This window comes from Poecile atricapillus, chromosome 2, assembly GCF_030490865.1.
Source record: "Poecile atricapillus isolate bPoeAtr1 chromosome 2, bPoeAtr1.hap1, whole genome shotgun sequence".
Classification (NCBI taxonomy): Eukaryota; Metazoa; Chordata; class Aves; order Passeriformes; family Paridae; genus Poecile; species Poecile atricapillus.
The window spans coordinates 122,134,275-122,152,686 of record NC_081250.1 but is presented as its reverse complement, the minus strand read 5'-3'; the positions used below and the strand labels follow the sequence as shown (position 1 = coordinate 122,152,686).

The window sequence follows — 18,412 nt, the reverse complement described above, 5'->3', positions numbered from 1 at the left end:
ATATTGTCAGTTGTTCTTCTTCACCCCATTCCCCATGCAGACAGTTCTTCTAATGGTTAATTTTGTTTACCACAAACTCCAGAAAGTGTAGGACGCTTTTGTAGAAATGTCCCCCATCTTCCCAGCCAAAGGGACACTGAAGAGAAAGGGTTAGGAATAAAAATAACATCACTCAAACAGAACTTTTGGAGATTGTCTCTATTATGGCTGCTGTGAAAAAAAGGTGCAATCTAAGCACTGAGATTTCCAGGGCAAGGCTTGTGAGGGATTGTTGGGCCATTTTGTATCTTATTCATATATTTGCCTTGGAGTCCAAGCTATTTTGCAGCTATCTAGTATGTGACAGCAAAAGTAGACAATGGAAGATGAAGAAATTTGTTCTTAGGTAGGAAAGGTCTTTGGTGTATTTTCATAGACTTCAGAAGATTGTGAGAGACTGCTAACAATTACTGCCAGTGATGAATAAGACATGTTTTTTAAATGTTAGTGATTACATTGCAAAGCTAGCCTGCATATTTTTGTAGCACATTTGCCCACAGGTTTAAATAATATCAATGGAAATTATTTTAACATGTTTCATAAATGTGTCTCTAAGTTAATGTCCAGCAGAAGGTGCAGTGTTGTTGGTCTATTATAGATCCTGTGACTCCTAATAATTATGATTCTTCCTGTGGAGTATGGTGAAGCTTGTATGGGATAAATATTTATCAGACACAAAAATCCAAGTTTTTTTCTTAGCTGAAAAATAAAAAAAAATGAAAATGTTTCCCTGAAGATGTTCTCCTGCAATGCATAAAGGTGTTATAAGATAGTATTTCTTTCCCCCATGCTTTTTAATTAACTGATCGTTAGAAGATAAGTCAATTTCTGAAGGGTTCTTTTGTTCTTGCACTTAATCCTCTGTTGTTGTTGTTGTTATATCCCTTGTCATTTGATAACTCTACTACTGTAACTAAATATATTTATACACTTTCTATAATACAGCAGAGTTGAAGTAAGCAGGCAACAGTGAGGAATGATGTATAAAATATCCTCAGTAATACATTAAAAATAGATAATCAATTACAATTAATATTTGTTTTATAGAAGTTTTCAAAGAGACCAGATTTTTATTGGCTTTTTAAAACAAGTTTGTAAGAAGCTTCATGAAGCATAGGCCCTGAATATAAAAAGTTAATATCTTGCAACTACATTAATGTAATGTCTAGAATATTACATTACTTTGTTTCCAGATATAATCAATGATGGTAATATAATATCTGCCTCTCAGAGCCAATGTATGATTTAAATTAATTATTGCTTATAAAGCACTTTGAAGTCTTTAGCAGTAAGGTGTTGCAAAGTGTAAAAGTACTATTATTAATTTAACATCATCATTAAAGTCAGTACTTTAAGAGCATTTGCTATACTCTGCTCAATATCTTTCTATTCATCATATGCTGGATATTAGTTATTTTAACATTTAGAAAGCTTAGTAATCTGGAAATATTCCAAACCATTGTTCCAGACAGCAGTTAGATATTTGGGTGGATCATGTAAAAACAGTGAAATGGCTGAGAAAGCATGTAAAATGTTTGTTTTAAATAATATTACATCAATGGAACAGACATCTGCAGCACTGAACTTGATTTTAAACTTCTTTAAACTTTTTTTTTAGTTAACATTGTACTGTGTTTTTCTAAAATTGATTGGATGGGCTAATATCATGTTATTTCTAAACAAGTAGACTGTTTAATCTTTTGTTCAGTTTTCATTTCTGTTTCTGAAATATTCGTGGGAAATCAGATTTACAGTGGGCAGTTCTTAGGAGGTGGTGAACACCTGCCACTCAGTATTTTTATTGCTGTTTGATTTTGTAACCTAGTGTCAACTACCAAGATTTGTATTATCTTTTTTTTTTTTTTTCAGTTTTCATTAATCTTACATCTTGTGTAAGACTTTAAAAATACAGACAGAGGTAGGCCTTGGAGGTTACAGCCTCACGAAAAGTGTATAAAGTCTCTCTTCTCATACAGTGGTTATGTGACATAAAATAATGCTGTTTATTTACACAGTTTATCTATTAGATTATGTTTGAAATTGTCCCAGATGGAGAAAAATAAATTGTAGGGATCCTATCCTCCATCTGTCCCAGCAGCATTGTCTTGAATTTGTGCTTAGCTCTGGAGTTCAGTCTACAGCCTTTGTAGCCAGTTCTAAACTGGGTAAAAGCAGCCTTCATGTTCAGGATCCAACCAGACTACCCAACACTTTGGAGGTAGGTGGGGAGAGCAATCAGGTGAATAACAGATATGTCTTTGTAAGTGATATAAGCAGATGTTCCAGATTTCTAAAAGCCATATGAATTTAAAAGCCAAATGTACAAGTAAATCAATTAAAAGATTCACCTGTAAGCAGTTTGCTGAGTCGGCAGTGAGGAAGTTCCATTTTTACCATGTAGTTGAAAATGAGGATATTAATTACAGGTAATATTTTTTGAGTCTTCTCCTTGTGGTAGACATTATATTTAAAAGTACTACTTGCACTTCTAAGATTAGAGGAATCTTTCCTAGGTACTAGAAATTAATTTCCTCCTCTTCTTTGAATTTATTCTACTTTCTGAGATTAATTTAATATGTACTGCAAATGAATTAAGCATTGAACCCTTTGATTTCTCTTGGGATTACTAAATCAGTTAACAAACAGGTTTATTATCCCTAGAATGAAATGCCATATGGCTCAGGTTCACTCATATTATATGCTAGAAGATTAAAGTATGTTCTTAATATGAAATTACACATTTCAAGCTCATTTTCTGACATATTAATAATAAGAAAAAGGTTTTCTTCTTGTATCAGCCAACTGGCTATTTGTATTTCCAAAAAATGCTTCTCTGTGCAAGAAAGCTAGCAAACTTCAGACTTAATTCTACACATTTCCATGCACAGGACTATCAGCAAAACTGATCAAGAGTATACTTCTGTGTCCAAGCACTTTTAGGGTGTAGATATTTTCTAAAAAGGTATTAAAAATGTTTAAATGTAGATACATTATCCCTAATTTACATGTCACTAGAAATATTTAGAAATAATTCAAATAAATTTAGATCTTTTTAATGTTTACCTTAACACCTATTGATATTAAGTAAGATACATATATGCTTTCCTTTTTCAGTATAAATGTTCTTGAAATCAAGGAGCTATTTGAAAACTATGAGATATGCAGCCAAATAAATAAATTCCTCTTCACTGCAGAGGAGTCAGTCACATCAGTCATTAGCACAGTAACACTGTAGCTGCAGGGCAATTTAAATTTTTTTACCCACAGGCTGCCCTTGTGATTCAGCAAACACTTTAAGCCAGCACTTGAGGTAATGCTGCTACTGCAAGGAACCACGTTGTCCTTCCTTTGCTTCCAGCAGCTCATTCTCATAAACATCCTGACATGGTCCTACAGGTGCTAATGCTGGCACCAGAGCAGCTGGGGAGTACAAACCCCACCTGTAGGTGGGAGAAAAAGCTCTACTTCTGGTGGCAACAGTGCTGATATAGAGTAGTTTCAATTATTTGTGAGAAAACAGCCTAAATTATTGTATCAGATAGGGGGTAGAAGAATGTAGGGACATAATGTTTGTGCTACTATTTTAAAGTAACATCTTTTTCTCAAAAAATGTTTGGAGACCTATAAACCATGTTCATATTGTGTATTCTATGCTAGCCACAGTTTTAAAGGTAAGGTTTGTACCATTCAAAAAGAGTTGGGGAAGAGGAAGAAGAAGGGCACTTCAGATCTGCTTTGTTACTAAATAAATTAGGTGACTTCATTTACAGTTACTGTAAAAAAAAAAATACACTGCTTCTAAATTCTGACTTTGTTTTTCATTGTAAAATATGTTAATGAAAATTGTCTACGTGTCAAACCTGTTCTGAAATAATGAGAATGATTTTTGGTTTTGTTTTCAGCACCAAAGGGAATACTCCATCTCTCTCCTGATGTATATCAAGAGATGGAAGCAAGCCGCAACAAATCAGCCCCTGGTACCACTGTAAGCTATTTGTCGTCCAAAGAAATGAGCCAGACTTCTAGCTCTTTCTTCAGCATATCTCCTACAACAAATAGCACAGCCACAATTGCCAGGGAACTTCTCATGAATGGAACATCCCCAACTGCCGAAGCCATAGGTCTAAAAGGAATATCTCCTGCTTCCCCCTGTTCTACAGTGCAGCCTTCAAAACAGCTGGAATATTTGGCAAGGATTCAAGGCTTTCAGGTATGGGAGGGGGAAAATGAAGCTCTTCAGCCAGAATCGTAGCGTTGCCATCAAGGTTTCACTCTTGCCCTCTTGAATGTGGGCATGCATGTAACTTATCTTGTAAAATTAGTTGGTGTCTGAGGCAGTTTCTGGGTCCAGGAGATACAGATTTCTACCAATATATGCATCCCTCCTTCTCTTTTGTTCCTTCCTTACATTTATCTTACTGCAGCCCATCTTTCTCTCCTATGTCTCTTCTCCTTAAATAATTACAGGCTTAAATTATGTTTTCAAATTGCAGTTTTTTGAGAGTCTTCACCTCTTGGTTTCTCCCTTCAACGCTGTTCCAGAAGCTACTGATGCACCACCTTACCTTTTCATTTGTCTTCTAGGCCAAGTCATTAAAGTAGATTTTTTGCTTCCCACCATGTAACCTGGTGTTTTGGCTTAGGAAAGGTACTACCCAATTTAGTGTCCCACTGAGACTCTCCAAACCACTGCCACACAGTCACTCTCCCTTCCCTTTCCCTCCTCCCCTTGTGGTGGGCTGGAGAGGAGAATTGGAAGCATAAAAGCTGGATATCATGGATTGTGATAAGAACAATTTACTGGAAACAGCAATGAGATAAGAAAACAAGCAATTGCAGCAAAAATGCTAATGGCGGAGGATAGAAGAAATTAACAATTCCCACAGAATTCCCCTGAGAACAGCCAATACCTGACCATGCCTTCTGCCACATTTGCTCAACTGGAACAGACTCCCTCCCCTAAACCTGACAATGACATGAGGTGGTATAGAATAATGTCCAGGTCCTACCCCTGGCCCCTCCTGGCAATTGCAAAAATAAGCCCTCTCCTGGCCAAAATGAGGACATTATCCATCCCTTATTCTATACCATCTATAGCATGCCCAGATCCTATGCATTCCAAGTATATATATGTATATACAAGCAGAGGTATCATTTTCAATGGCTGTTCCTGCAAGATGTCTGTTGAGTTAATTTAATCCATGACTGTGGGTTCTGTCTGTCCTAGATGTCTTCCAGGACAGGAGGGCAAGTGTGCTGTCAGCTGGTTGCAAGCTGCATCACGAGTTCACTACTGGTGCATCTGGAGCAGTCCATACTCATTGTCCATCGCAGTTATAGCATGCAGTGTCATTTGGCAGTGTCATTCAGCAGCCAATGTTATACTGTTCAACACTGCAGACTATTCTCACACAACTTCCCTGTGTACCTCACCGCTGGAGGTACACAGGGAAGTTCCCTGTCCCTCTGCATTACCCACCAAATGCACCCAGGTCCTGGAGCAAAAACAATTCCATGGCTGTGTTTGCCCTTCCTTGAGGCATGACTAATCCAAGCTCTCTTTCCTAACACATTCATCATATGCACCGCAGGGGCTTACAGTGATTGCTTCTACCACAGGCAGCACAGAGTGCTTGCCTTGGTGGCCTTGTGGTGTAATTGATCTGCCAGGCCTTCCCATATTTTGTCTATTGATCCCCACACCACAGGGGCTTTTACCCTCTTGGCCTGCTTGATTGCAGCACATGTTTTGCAGGTTATTCCATAACCTGGGAGATTGTATCCATGCTCAAATCCACCCCTTGATCATCTATGTGTTGCACCTCTTTCCTGATGACCTGAGGCATCATGGGCCCACTAAGCAGGAAATAATTTACCCTTATGTTGTCAGTACACATCTACCTGAGACACTTGAATCATGGCAGTCAAATCTGCCTGTTCACTGTGGTGTTCTTCAGTGGCCTGACACTTGGGTATGTGTGCATCTACAAGACATACTCTTACAGTCAACTTCTTTACCTGAGCAATGATGTATTGCCACAGTTCAGCAGCCCAGATGGGTTTACCTCTGTGCTGCCAGCTGGCCTTTCTCCATTGGTCCAGCCACCCCCACACAGCATTGTCACCATTTATGTGTCAGCGCAGAGGCAGAGTGCTGGGCATTTCTCTTGTTAAATGATATTAAAAGCCAGCTAGATGGCTTTTAGCCCTGCAGCCTGCCTTGATCCACCTTTACCCTCAGGTTCTGTGACTAGCCATGCAGGACTCCATATAGCAGTTTTCCATTTTTGATGTATCCCTAGAATATGGTAGGATCTGTCAGAGAAGAGAGTGTATCACTTTTTGTTTCTGGTACGTGATTACATGGTGGGACCTCCTCAGCACATCACCTTTTCTTCTTCATCTTCTGACATTAGTACAAAATTTTGACCTTTGGGCTAGTTCATGATGACTTCCAAGATCCCTGAGCTATTGGGGTTTCCTATTCAAGCTCACTGTATGATCAGCACAGTCCACTCCCTCTATGTATGTAGCATTAGTGGCATGATGTGTGGAAGAGACTTTCTCTTGGAACATCCAGCCCAGCACTGGCAGTCAGGGTGCCAGAAGAAGCTGTGCTTCAGGGCCGATCACTTCTAAAGCAGCTTGAACCCCTTCATAAGATGCCAGTATCCCTTTTTCAGTTGTTGTGTAGCAGGCCTTGGATGCTTTGTATTCCCAACTCCAGAACCCCAAGAGTCATCCACCAGTGTCTCCTGGTACTTTTTTGGCAGAGACTCCAGGAAGGACCATTCTCCCCATCTGCAGTATAGACCACAGTTTTCACATCTTGTCCTGTCCTGACTGACCCAAGAGCTACTGCATGAACAATCTCTTCTTTAATTTGTTCAGAAGCTTCTTGTTCAGGACCCCACTTAAAGTAATTAATCTAAGAGAGCTTTCAATCTGAGTGAGCTCTGGAATATGCATTCTCCAAAAGCCCATGGCTCCTAGGAAATCCTGTGTTTCCTTCTTGCTGGTTGGTGGGGACATAGATGCTGTTTTGTTGAGCACATCCATTGAAATCAGATGACATCCATCTTAACATTTTATTCCTAAAGCCTGGATTTCCTGGCAGGTCCCTTGACCTTACATTGCTTTATGGCAAAACCAGCCTTCAGAAGGATTTAGATTATCTTCTCCCCTTTCTCAAAAACTTCCTGTGTTTTGTTGCTCCACACAATGATGTAATCAATATATTGCAAGTGTTATGAAGCCACACTCTCTTCCAGTGCAGTCTGGATCATTCCATGGCAAATGGTGAGATGGTGCTTCCACCCCAGGGAAGTTGGTTCCAGAAGTACTGCACATCCTTTTGGGTCCTTGAAATACCCACTCCTGAAGCAGTCTATGCCAAGGATGCACAAGACCTCTGGGCCAGTCACAATGGGGTGGTTTTGCAATTCGTTCCTGTAAGACCCCAGAAGTCACTCGTGGAGTCTTTTGAAAGGGCTTGCAGGTTTTTTACGTACCCTGAATTAGAGAGCAATGAGAAATACCAACAAGAGATCAAAACAACAAAAACTTTACTGGCAAGCTTCAGAAAATCAGAGAATTTTGCCAAAAGTTTAGAGCAACATTCAGTCAACATAAAACATTTTGCAAAGCCCTAATCTGGCAAACTCTAAGCCTGTTCAACTTAGCAAACTCCAACCAATCCAAGTTTGTTACTCAAACTTCGAGAAGAAGACATGAGAAAAAAGAGAGACAAGATGCAGAAAAAAGTGAATACAGCTACCACTGCTGGGTTTCAGTAATCTTCTAGCTGATATAAAATCCAAGGGAAGGAAGGGCCAACATGCTTGCCTGGTGTACTGGCTTAAGTACCCTTTGTCTTTCCTGGGCCCTTCCTCCAGGCAAGACTTCTGGTCTGGCAGCTGCTCAGGAGCTGTGGCTTCAGAGGTAGGATGAGGAGCATTGCCTCCAGTGTGGCAGTGATTGGCAGTCAGTCTGGGGCTGGGATACAGGCTCTAGAGGCTGGGGTGTGGGGAGCAGGGCATCACCTCACCAGGGCAAGACCCAACCTGCCCCTTTGCCCACACACATGCCCAAAATGTTTTGAGCAAGCAATCTCCTCTGGTCTCTCCCATTACCCAGTCAGGTTCAGTACATACTCCAGTACAGTCAGCTGTTGGGATCCCTTGTCATCCCAGAAACAGAGATGAATTCTGCCTGTACATATCTTGTTAGCATCAGGGCATATTGTGCACTGATGCCAACTAAAGCTTTGAACTCCTTTGGGTCTGGTGTGCCAAGCCATCAGAGCCACACAGTCCAAGAGATCTGATTATCTCTTTCCTCCACCTTGCTGGAGGCAGGACTCCTCCAGTTCTGGTCATGGTATTTGTTGCTCACAAATAAATATGAGCTGAAGGTACTTCAAGAGGATTGGAAGCAACATCAGCCCTCCTGTTCTGTCTGAGGACTTGTCCACAGGAAACTGGAGTGGCATTTATCCTTGAAGGATTTCTTGTGGTGTTTGTTCTTCCTCTCAGCTCATGTACCCATACTGCTAAGGCACAGGTGGGTTTTCCATTCCACTTCCTGATGTCCTCTCCATGGTCATGCAAGTAAAACCACAGGTTACCTTGTGGTGTGTACCCTCTCTCTGGAATGGGGGGTGCTTGCTCCCAATAGCAATGACTCTGGTCCACACTGGTGGGCCATGAGATATTTCTGGTCTAGCTTGTTCAAGTCTTTCAAATCTGTCTGCCATCTTGTACAGTCTTTCCACAGCTGAGGTGCAGGTTGATAGGGAGGAAAAGACATGATCTTCATATTGCCAGAGTCAGGTAGTCACCTGAAGCACTGTTCTTTCATTGCCATTAATGCCAATGGGGTGTGATGGTGGTGTGTTCTGCACAAACTTCTACCACATGGACTGTGTACACTGGACATCATCTGGAACTACAGAGCACTCCTCTTTATTTAAATCCCTATAAATTACTTCTAGCACAGCTAATGCTCTCAGGTACTGGATACCTTTCTCCATGGCATCCCCTCTGCTTGGATACACTATCAGATGATCCTTGAAAGAACACCCTTCCCTCTGCTTGACAGGAGTCACTTCCAGAAGCTGAGGGTTTCTGCCCTCTTCCCAATCCCCTTGTTAATACCTGCATCCTGTGACAGGGTTCCAGTTGCTTTGCTTCACTACCATCTAGTTTCAAATTGTTGGACACAATATCCCAGCATGGGAGCAACCAGGTCACCAGGGGCTCTCCTGGCTGGCTGCTGACATATTTTTGCTCACCTGGTGTAGTGATCAGATGGCAGGCACCCACCAAAGCTGCTCTCTCACTCTACTCTGCAGCTGGATGGGGGAGAGACAATATAGTGAGGGGTTCATGGGTTAAGGTAAGGACTGGGAGAGACCATTCATCAATACCATCATGGGAAAAACAGGTACTTCCCAATGCATATCAACTTGGAGATAGGCATTGAATTTATTACTGACAAAATTGGAGCAGGATAATGAGAAATAAAATAAGAACCTCAAAAACACCTTTCGCTTGTTAGAAATGAAAAAACTTTCAGATACAATTAAATGGGGACAAAGTTTTGTCCAAGGAAAAGAAAACTGTTTATTAGTATGGATTTAACTGAGCCAGGTGCATACCTCTCCCCCTCCAAGCTGAACACACACACCCTCCAACAAAATGTCTACAAAATATACACTTTTCCCATGGGGGGGGGGGGGGATGGTGTGGGGGTGGTCTCTGGCCCCTTTCCCATTGGCTGGGTACTCAGGAATTTACTTTCTCTCCTGACTGTCTACTTTTCTATCCCCTTCTCTCTCATCCTATTTCCTTTTGGTCAGGTCTTCAGCTCCACCCCTCTGCCAGCTTACAGCAACACCCACCAAACCAATCAGAACAAGTCCAAGCCACAAACAACACAACACAACATCTTTCACTCTTTGACTTAACAACCTTTTGGCTTCAACAAAATATTACCTCATCTCTCACACCCTCACACCTTCCAACCAACAGTGCAGGGAGACAGGGAATGGGGATTTTGGTCAATTCATCACCTGTGGTTTCTCCCACTTCTTAGGGAGAGGAGTTGTTCCTCTGCTGCACTGTGGGGTCCCTCCCACAGGAGACCATTCTTCATTAACTTCTCCAGCAGGAGTCTGTTTCACGAGCTACAGTCATCCCCAAACTGCTGCAGCGTGGGTCACTCTTACACACAGTGCAGTCATTCAGGGACAGGCTGCTCCAGTACAGGACCAGGCCCCTCTCTCCACAGGTCTCCCATGGGCTCACAGCCATCTTTCAGGTATCCACCTACTCCAGTCTGGGGTTCCTCCACAGGCTGCAGTCAGATCTCTTACATCCCCATGGACCTTCATAGGCTGTAGGGGCAGAGCTGCTTCACCTTGGCCATCCCCATGGGCTGCAGAGGAATCCCAGCTCTGGTGCCTGGAGCATTCCTCCCCCTCCTTCTGCGCTGACCTTGGTGTCTGGAGAGCTTTTCTTACATGTTCTCACTCCACCCTTTTCTAGCCACAATTTCAACTACACAACAGCTTTTCATTTATCTTTCTTAAATATGTTGTCTCAGAGGCACTACCACCATTTCTAATTGGCTGAGCCTTGACCAGCAGCACATCCATCTTTGTAGCTGCCAGGGATTGGCTCTGCTGGACATAGAGAAAGCTTCTGGCAACTTCTCACAGAAGCCAGCCTTGTAATCTCTCCCTCCTCCAAAACCCAGGCCATGTAAACCCAATACACATGGGAATAGGGATCAGGTGATTATTGGTGATTATTTCTGGCCCTGCCTCTTCCTCTTATTGTGGGGATTCTACTTCCTCTTTATCCCCCACTAAATGAACTGATTTGGTCTTGGATTTCTTCTTCTGCATAGGGGCAGCTACTAGCACAGGTGGTTCCTCTGTTTCAGCTGCAAATCAGGCCACAGTGCCTGTAGGTCTGTTTCCTCCTCTTTCCCTGAGGGTGCTCTCTAGTATTGAACTATGTCCAGTAAAGACTAGCCAGGGCCCAGCACACTGCAATAAGTTGCCCCTTTCTCGTTGCCACAGCATGCTCCTTGCAAATATTCTGTCCTGTAGTTGTTTAGGTATGAACTTCCAAACCATTGGAGTGGAAAATTAAAAAAAAAAAACTCGTTCATTTTTTGCCACATTTCATGCCACTCATGACTATCCACCCTTGGGGCAGAACTCTGACTGAACTTCCTAGAAATCTCTTTCTTGACTCTAAACAGGGTATGGACTAAGGAGACCAGTGAGACTTATCAACAAGAATGTGCTTTCCTTAACATCCAGGGGAATTAAAAAATTCTCAAAAGCTGTTGTAACAGGTGAAGGAGGAGAAGGAGGTGAAAGACTGGGGGAAATCTTCCTACCCTGTTCCCCCTAGAGACTGAGTATGATTATTAATAGACTTCCAAAGACAGTGCCCAAAAGTAGGAGATCAGCACTGAATACATTTTTGAAATTGCCCTCATTGCCCTTGATCAGTCATAGACTGATATCCCATAATACAGCAAAAATGCAGCCCCAGTCCCTCTCCCTGCTCTGAAAAAGGACATCACAAGGACAACATACAGGAATATAGGGGAATATGGGACTGCAGCACCACAGCCAGGTGAACAGACCAAGCAACGTTGTGAACAGCAGCTCTGGAGTTAATGCAACAAGTGCTTAGATTGAATCTGTTTCCAAGCTGCTCTGGACAGATCTGTTTTTATCTCAAGCCTTCATGCCACACACTGGGTGCCAAATAAGACTGTCCTGGTTTAAGAATGGTACTTCCTAATTTAATGCTCCCGCTGAGACTCTCCAAACCACATGCCACTCACTCACTGCTTCCTCCCCCTCATTCCACCCATTAAACGGGATGGAGAGGAAAGTTAGAGGCACAAAGAGCAAAGATCACAAGTTGAGATACAAACAACTTACTGGAAACAGCTGTGAGGTAAGAATTTGACCAATACTAATGACAGAGAGTGCAAGAATCACACAGAACACCCTCCCCCTCCAATAGACAACACCCAACCACTCCCTCTGGCACACTGCTTGACCAGAAGGGACCCCTTTCTCTGTCTTTCTCCCCAGAAGAGACTCCCTTCCTGCAGCAGTGATGTGATTATAGAATAACCTCCAGGTCCTAGTCCATGCCTCCTGGCTACTACAAAAGTTCACTCTTTCCTGACTGGAACCAGGACACCTGAGAATGGTGTTTCGTTCAGAAGGTGCAGCCTAGAAGCCAAGCTGGTGTCAGAGCAATGCAGAATGTTTTTGCCATCACAGTCAATACTAGAGAATGTAAGATGAACCATGCTGGGTCAGTGCATGAGTCCTTGAACACTGTATCCAGCAATGCCAAATACCCTGTATTTCATAGGATAGTGGCAGCCTCTGTACTACATCCAGTCATTTCTGTGGTGTAGAAGTTAGGAAAAGGAAGCCTCTTCCCTATCCCGTTACATGCAAAATCACACACATATATGGATAGTGGCTCATTTACAGTGTTGAACCATCAGAGATATATGTAGAAATACACTTCTTCCTGTCACAGGTTTTTGTTTTGAAATTTTGTTTTGCCTGGAGTTTTTTCCATTTTCAGAATTGTGAATTTGCTTCATTTGAAGAGTTGGTTTCATATGCTTTAGCACATATAATTTGATCATGTAACTAAATTCTAAAATTGGGGGGCTTCTTTTGCATGCCTGATAATGAAATTTTTCGTCAAAGCCCATGTAATTTACATAGTATGCAGTTGTTGGAAGTGACTTAAAAAAGGTTTCGAGAATTCAAGAAACAGTGTCAGATGTTCTGTTGGTATAAGCAGCATAATTAAATTACTTTTGCTTACATCAGATATCACCAGTTGTGGATTTGACCTAACACTGTTTTTGTCTAAAATGTACATTCTTCTACATAGCTTACTTTTGGTCTTCATTTTTGAAATGTCATTTTTGCTTCATTCATTTGAATGTCTCTTAATGAAAGAAACAGTAATAGCCTTAGCCTCACTGTAGTAGAGTTAAGCTGCTAATAGGAATTCAGTTTTCCTGAGTTCCATTTGTTACCTGCCTACAGTAGAAACAGATGAATTCTGATGAAAAGAAATTCAATCCATGAAGTTTTCACTGCTCACTTTCACATCTTGTCAGATTGCTTGTGTCTCCTAGTAACGGTTTATTTTCATAGAACTGATGCACAATTTGTGTTACTGTTTTGGGTCCTACTTGCCTACAGTATGTGGTTACTGTAAAATGATTAGTTGTATTTGTCCTGGTTGGCTTTTTTTTTCATGCTTTGATTCTAGATGCTTTTGTAGAAACTGTTTTTAAAGGGTCTTACCTTGAGCCAAAAAATATAATCCTTTTCATCCATGAACTAGACTACTACTTTTTACTTGGCCCTAATTCAAAGCAAGAAATTTGGTACAGAATCTTGATTATTAACATCTATCTGCTGTGTATGTAGCTGATGGTTTTACATCATCTTAGCATGCTTTTTAACACCTCACTTGGATAAGCCTGGTATTGATGTGAAACTCTGCCACTGCTGGGTGGCTGAGCTGAGGTGGAGCAGTGAACAGAATCTCTGTGGGAAATGGCTCAGTGGCCTGTCAGGTGCATATCACAGGTCTCTTCACCATTTCAGCCTAGAAAGCTCTTTGTGTTTTAGAGTTTAAAAGCCGATTTCTTTACAGGTTAACTTTCTCAGGCATATTTACTAAAGGAGAAAACTACTGCATTTCCAAACAGCTAGCTTGTTTCATGTTTCCTGAATGACCCAAAATGATTTTTAAATTGTTAGCATGTATTTGTATTCTGGTCCAGATGATAACCATAGTTTTGTCTTTTCATTGAAGAACGTATACATTCTGTTCTGTTACAATGTATTTTTTGAATTTTTTTAAAAAAATCAATAAATACTCATATGATGTTTCATTTGTAAATGTAAACAATGTTATTTGCTTATTTGAATGGTTTTCTTGAACTTCTTTAGCTGTAGGGGACACATCTTTAAAACACATTCATTTAACTTAAATCCTTCTAAACTCTTTGTATATGATCCCAGCCATGTTCTATTGTAAGCCCTTAATATTAAATTATTTGGGCCAAGGTATAGTTAAGTAGTAAAAAATTGCATTTTCATTCTTTGTGATTTATTATTCTAAAGACATTTGTAATTGATAAGCAGCAGCTCAGTGTCACTGAAGAACAGGTGTTTAGCTTGGATACTTTCAAAGGTCAGGCTTCAAATTACCTGTGATAATTAAACAGAAATTCTTCAAGCAAGCCTTTACAAACTCTGAATAAAGCATTTTAGTGCTTGCTTTGTATTTATGAATACTATCTACCCAGTTAATTGTTTTGCAGACTTTGCCTGGAAATGGTTTAAAGGAAAATTCAGCTTTGGTAAAATTGTTATTTTTAAGTGACTATGTGGTATTTTGGCTATTGTTTTGTAACCAGACTAGGAAAGTTACAGTTATTTTTGCTGACCATTTAAGTGCAGTAAATTATTCACAGAATTTGTTCAAATGGAAACATTTAGAAAAGCTGTTTACACATGTATAACTTGAGCCTCCAGTTTTTACTGAAACAAAATGCAAGTTGCAGGTAGTCCAGTAGGAAATTCCACTGTGAATTTCCACGAAGCAAAGATCGTAAAAAATGTAAAACACCAGGACTGAGTGCCCACAATCAGTCCCAATACATGGCTGTAGGCATATTTGGCTTGCTCCATTGGCAGTGCTTGAAGGTCTTAACTTTTCCTGCATAGTGGCTCCACAGCAAAACCCCACACAGGATATGGTTTCTATGTGATGTTCTCCTTCAATTGCAATGGTTACACAATTTTCTTTTCCCCTCCACGTTTGTTTAGTCATTAACTGTTCCATTTTATACATGGATATACTTAAATGTTTTATTGTGTGGCATTTCTAAATGTTTCTCCTTTCCCCAGTGGCACACGTTTCTGAATGACTGCACACACTGAAGAGGTCCTGCTGGATGCTCTAGAGTCAGGTTTACTTGTGGCTCATACATGCCAGTGCATGGTTTTGAACTGTTGGCAGGACTATACTGAAATTCAAGTTCTACACTTGTATTAGGGTTGACACCCTAAGCTCAAACCTTTCCCTACAGTGGCCTTAAACAAAACAAAACACTTTGTGGAGGTTGCATTTGGAAATGAGTGTAGGAGTGCTTGGAGCTCACTACTGAGGTATGCATGTGAGGAGAATTTCAGGGAAATTCAACCCTCAGTGGATTTCAAGGAAAGAGCTGTAGTTTTGGTCTGATCTGTACATAACTGATGATTTCTCTGAGCAAGTCAGATTTTAAAATGCACCTAAATACCATTTTCAAAATCGACACAGGCCTTTTGGATGCTAATAGGAAGTCAGTTAAAACTGTAAAATCATCTAAAAAGGTAGAAGCTGCTTGGGATTTTCATAAACACCTGTGCAGATTAGATACCTAACCTCCACATCACTTGCTAGTTGAGGCACCCTACATACTGTTTTGCAAACTTGGGCTATTTACTGGGTTTTTTAAGGGAAGGGTTCTATGCACTGAATCTATTATAATGAGGATAGTTGTAGTTACAGTGTTAGCTGCCAGAGAGAGTGTATTTTCAAAGCTCCGTGCAAATGAATGAAACAAAAGATACATTTTAACAAATCTCCAGATAAAGCCAAAGAGAGAAAGTGCATCAAGTGCTGAAAACAAGAATGTAAATCCAGATGATAACTGCTCTGTCCTTGAATGTGTTGGCTGCGGACACAGTTTGTGGCCACTGTCAGCTTGGGACTGCAGTCCCAGAAAATGGGCTAGTGCTGAGGAATACAAAAGTCTCATCACTTCTTCAAAGCAGAAAACCCAAATAATAATTAAAGGCAGCTTTTGAAATTGCAGCATCAGGCTTCTTGGCATCCTTAATGTAAAACAGATTTGAGAGCTATGTCAGCAAAATGTTTTTAGATAAATGGTTCTTTGAAGATACTATCTCAAAAAATCAGGAAAAATTAGCATATTAAAAAGTGAAGAGGTTTGCAGGATTGTGTTAGAGAAGAAAACTCTTGAAATAAGACTGTTAAAGACAACATTTATTTACTCACATTTGGAGTCAAGACTCCCTATAATTCTATGTATGCAACTGCACATCTAGCCCCTTCCTTCCCCACAGTCCCAGAACCATTGGAGACTTCTTTCCCAGCAGGATTGACCAGACTGCAAATGTTAGTGAAATTATTCTAAAATAGCAGTGTACAGTCAGGCCCAGAGGGAACTGTGTTCAGCTGATTTGCCTTAGTGTTAACACTCAAAGGATAGTGGGAATTATTGAATTTATATTAAAAATATAATTATTACTTACTCTTTAACCCCCTTCAAATTGCTTCAGAGTGATTGTGCTGCCATATATTATCAATACCTGTTTCTGTAAAACAAGCAGTGAAGTTGGTCTTCTGTTTCCTGTCCTGGTGCCCTAGATCTTAGTCAGGTGTACTGTCACTGTTTCTGCTCATTGGTCAGGTCACTTTTTGTAAAATGATGTGTGGAATGATGTGCTCTTCTTCACCAGAAGTATTAAAGCCTGGCTTTTGGCAGAAGGGTATTATCTCCTGCGTGCTTGTACTGTGCCCTGCTTAATGGCCAGTACAATAATCTCAACAGCAGTGTTTGTCTCTTACCCTCGGGGAGTATAAACACCTTTAGAAATGGTTGACAAAGCCCTCATTATCTCAGTTTCTGTGTCTTCTGAAAGCCGTGGGGGTTTTTTCTAATGGGAAGTTTGCACTTTCACCAATTACCAAAGTATTGCCTGATGTTCTGATTACTATAGGCTTTTGTTGTGGGTTAACTCTGGTGGGCAGCTTAAGCCCCACACAGCTGCTCACTCTCTCCCCCCTGGTGGGATAAGGGAAAAAATCAGAAGGGCATGAGTGATAAAACTCAGGAGTTGAGATGAAGACAAAAGCTGTGTGTGCAAGCAAAGCAAAACAAGGAATTCATTCACCATTTCCTGTAGGCAAGCAGATGTTTGGCCATCTCCTGAAAGCCGGGCTCCATCGCACAAGCGCCGTAATGTTGAACGTCCTCCCTCCTCCTCTCCCCAGTTTTTATCACTGAGCAGGATAAGAGTGGGATATTCCTTTGGTCAGTTGGGGTCAGCTGTCCTGGCTGTATCCCCTCCCAACTCCTCGTGCACCCCCAGACTGCTCCCTGATGGGAGGGGGTGAGGAGCAGAAAAAGCCTTGATACTGTGCAAACTCTGCTCAGCAACAGCTAAAATACTAATATGTTATCAACAGTGTTTGGTCACAAATCCAAAGCTTAGCACTATACATGCTTTTATGAAGCGAATTAGCTCCATCCCAGACAAAACTGGTGTAATCTCCATATTATTGACACTGTGCTCAGGTCCCACGTTATCCAGTAGATTCTCCTTCATTAACCACCTCCTCTTTCCCATCCTGGATATATACATGGAAATCATTGCCTTAGTTTATGGATCACCCCTTTAAAAGTCCACAAAATGTCCATTGAGTCCATTTAGTCCATGTGTATTCAATCTGTTATTCAATCTGCATTCAACCAATTCACTCAGGACAGGAGGGGCAGTGTGATGCATGGAGTTACTGGGCACCAAAGACAGCTCAGGTTGGGTCGCTGCTGCACTTTCACATCTTGTGAGGCTTGTCCTCTGTTGGTTCAGATGGTTCCTGCAGTGCTAATTTCCATAGCATGCAACTCACATCCTGGGTCACAACAGTTTAAAGGTATTCCCTTGACACTTTCCACCTCTGGTTCCTTTGGGCCAGGTTATAGGGCTTAACAACAGAGCATAATAGGGTTTGGAGCAATCTCCTCCCTTTGCTCCTAGCCTGGCTAGCAACAAGGGGTTCATGCTGTAGTGATTCCCATGACATGCAATATCCTGGGCTACAACAATTTAAAGGTGCTTCCATTACAATCTTCAGGCCTCATTCCTTTGGACCAGACCATAGGATTTAGCAATTCAATGGACTCTTCCCCTTGTGCCCCCCTCCAGTCTGAGATTACACACAGGCCCACAGTCCACGTGAAGCAGTGTGGATATGTCTACAGACCACCATCCTTTAGGGATGTAGCTACTCCAGAATTCCGATATCCATAGACCACTCTCCCTTTAGAGGATTGCGTGCTTTAGTATAAACTGCTCCATGGCCATGTATGTTTTGGGCTGTTCCATCATGATTTTAGTCACAGTCACAGTCCTGTGACATTGAGTTCCAGCCTGTCCAGCACAGGCAGTGCCCTGGCCATCTGCCAGCTCATTCCTGTTATCAGTATGTTCCCAGGC

General features: G+C 41.3%; 1 protein-coding gene across 6 annotated transcripts in view; it reads left to right on the top strand.

The window, feature by feature from the left end:
- Nucleotides 1–18,412, top strand: part of STAU2 (staufen double-stranded RNA binding protein 2) — a 171,427-nt gene that overhangs the window by 81,695 nt on the left and 71,320 nt on the right. For all 6 annotated transcript variants that reach the window (XM_058832098.1, XM_058832101.1, XM_058832104.1 and 3 more), the window contains exon 12: nucleotides 3,942–4,249. In XM_058832098.1, the coding sequence (XP_058688081.1) occupies nucleotides 3,942–4,249 (308 nt within the window). The remainder of the gene's footprint in view (nucleotides 1–3,941; nucleotides 4,250–18,412) is intronic.